Source organism: Nerophis lumbriciformis, linkage group LG16, assembly GCF_033978685.3.
Source record: "Nerophis lumbriciformis linkage group LG16, RoL_Nlum_v2.1, whole genome shotgun sequence".
NCBI classification, from domain to species: Eukaryota; Metazoa; Chordata; class Actinopteri; order Syngnathiformes; family Syngnathidae; genus Nerophis; species Nerophis lumbriciformis.
Window position 1 is genome coordinate 30,192,099 of NC_084563.2, and position 2,775 is coordinate 30,194,873.

A 2,775-nucleotide genomic window follows, 5' to 3' on the forward strand; every position below is an offset into this window, starting at 1 on the left:
TTTGGAGCGTGTCCCAGGTGAGGCGCTCCTCCGCCCCGGCCATCCACTATGTTTGTCTGGCTCAATTGTTCCGACTCCTGGGTTGGGGGTGTGGACCCGCTGAGGCGGAAGACATAAATGGTAACTATATATAAAAACAAAGCGGATTTATGAATGTTTTCTTTACAAAACATCGCCAGTTTGTTGACGCTGTATCTAGCTTAATTTAATATTAGCTTAGACTCGTGCGTCTCGTGCAGGTGAGGCTAATTAAAGAGCCCGCCTCAACCAATCAGGGAAGGTGTTACTTGGAGGGGGCGTCGTCTGCTGATGACGTCATAATCAATTGACGTTGCACACATTGACAACCATAGACATCTTCTAAGGGTACGCAGCATGGAGCGCTACTGCCTACTGGCGCTGACGAGACGCGGGGCCGCCATCTTGGAGTGGTGATCAGTGCAATTCATTTGGCAGGAGCAATGAATTTAATTCATCTTACCTCACTGAATACCACGCAGTTTTCACCCGCTTTTGTTGTCATACGTGTAGCTATGATAAAGGACACATGTTTTATTATTCATAGTTTGCTTAACAGTAATAGAATATTCTTATATGCTATAAGTGACCAGATCAAAACTGGGAATATAATCCCAGAGAAGGGAAAAGAAAACGGTCAGCTATTTTTAAGTTGAAGAAACAATATGATTAGGTTATATATACATGCTACATAAACAATGTATGAATGCATTAGATATCTATATATTTTATAGACTGTATCTCTGTTGCTGCAGTTTATTTTGTCTTGACACTTTGTATTGATATTTTGTATTACATTCTTCCCTTAAATGATCATGTTTACACTGATTGTTTTATATGTATTTTTTATGTATGTCGCTTTGGATAAAAGCGTCTGCAAAATACTTCAACATAAACATATATAAACACCTGAAAGTCTTTATATCAGCTAAAACCACCAATCTGTTTCACTGGATTCAGAATAAAAACCAAATTCTGTCTTACCCAACAATGTTAATATTTGAATATTGTTACTTGAAGACTTATTCCTGGTTACAATTATACTGTTAAGAAAGTATTGTCTTATACTTTGCCTAAAATGAGAATGCATCATAATCAGGGGCGGCTGGTGAATTTTGTTTTAGGTGGGGCTGAAAGTTTGTAAACCAAACCCCTGTAGGGGGGTCATCCTCCCCCAGAAGATTTCTTTCTGATTTTCGCATACAAATGAAGCATTCTGGTGCATTCTGACAACATAATGAAGACAAAATAGAACATTTCATAGGTTTGCAGAGAACTATATACAATATGCACACACTCTTTTCACAAAATACAACCAATAGTACGTTAATGTTAAATCTTACTTGTGAAAAGTAATCCCCCGATTCCTATTTTCAACAGTCCGCTCATTTGAGCAGGAAAACGCTGAACACCATCTTTGTTTTCTACCTGTCAACTGTCAGTTTAGCATCTTTGTTTTCCACCTGTCTACTGTCAGTTTAGCATCTTTGTTTTCTACCTGTCAACTGTCAGTTTAGCATCTTTGTTTTCTACCTGTCAACTGTCAGTTTAGCATCTTTGTTTTCTACCTGTCGACTGTCAGTTTAGCATCTTTGTTTTCTACCTGTCGACTGTCAGGTTAGCATCTTTGTTTTCTACCTGTCGACTGTCAGTTTAGCATCTTTGTTTTCTACCTGTCTACTGTCAGTTTAGCATCTCTGTTTTCTACCTGTCGACTGTGAGTTTATCATCTTTGTTTTCTACCTGTCAACTGTTAGTTTAGCATCTTTGTTTTCTACCTGTCAACTGTCAGTTTAGCATCTTTGTTTTCTACCTGTCAACTGTCAGTTTAGCATCTTTGTTTTCTACCTGTCAACTGTCAGTTTAGCATATTTGTTTTCTACCTGTCAACTGTCAGTTTAGCATCTTTGTTTTCTACCTGTCAACTGTCAGTTTAGCATCTTTGTTTTCTACCTGTCAACTGTCAGTTTAGCATCTTTGTTTTCTACCTGTCGACTGTGAGTTTATCATCTTTGTTTTCTACCTGTCGACTGTCAGTTTAGCATCTTTGTTTTCTACCTGTCAACCGTCAGTTTAGCATCTTTGTTTTTTACTTGTCAACTGTCAGTTTAGCATCTTTGTTTTCTACCTGTCAACTGTCAGTTTAGCATCTTTGTTTTCTACCTGTCAACTGTCAGTTTAGCATCTTTGTTTTCTACCTGTCGACTGTCAGTTTAGCATCTTTGTTTTCTACCTGTCGACTGTCAGTTTAGCATCTTTGTTTTCTACCTGTCAACTGTCAGTTTAGCATCTTTGTTTTCTACCTGTCGACTGTCAGTTTAGCATCTTTGTTTTCTACCTGTCAACTGTCAGTTTAGCATCTTTGTTTTCTACCTGTCGACTGTCAGTTTAGCATCTTTGTTTTCTACCTGTCAACTGTCAGTTTAGCATCTTTGTTTTCTACCTGTCAACTGTCAGTTTAACATCTTTGTTTTCTACCTGTCGACTGTCAGTTTAGCGTCTTGGTTTTCTACCTGTCGACTGTCAGTTTAGCATCTTTGTTTTCTACCTGTCAACCGTCAGTTTAGCATCTTTGTTTTCTACTTGTCAACAGTTAGTTTAGCATCTTTGTTTTCTACCTGTCAACTGTCAGTTTAGCATCTTTGTTTTCTACCTGTCAACTGTCAGTTTAGCATATTTGTTTTCTACCTGTCAACTGTCAGTTTAGCATCTTTGTTTTCTACCTGTCGACTGTCATTTTAGCATGTTTGTTTTCTA

The 2,775-nt window shown here is 38.1% G+C and overlaps 1 protein-coding gene across 2 annotated transcripts in view; it reads right to left on the reverse strand.

Moving 5' to 3' along the window:
• LOC133617413 (uncharacterized) overlaps positions 1-249 on the reverse strand; it is a 36,058-nt gene extending 35,809 nt beyond the window's left edge. For both annotated transcript variants that reach the window (XM_061977359.2, XM_061977358.2), the window contains exon 1: positions 1-249. This exon is cut by the window's left edge and continues 128 nt beyond it. In XM_061977359.2, the coding sequence (XP_061833343.2) occupies positions 1-173 (173 nt within the window). In that variant the 5' untranslated portion in view covers positions 174-249.
• Positions 250-2,775: the final 2,526 nt, after the last annotated feature.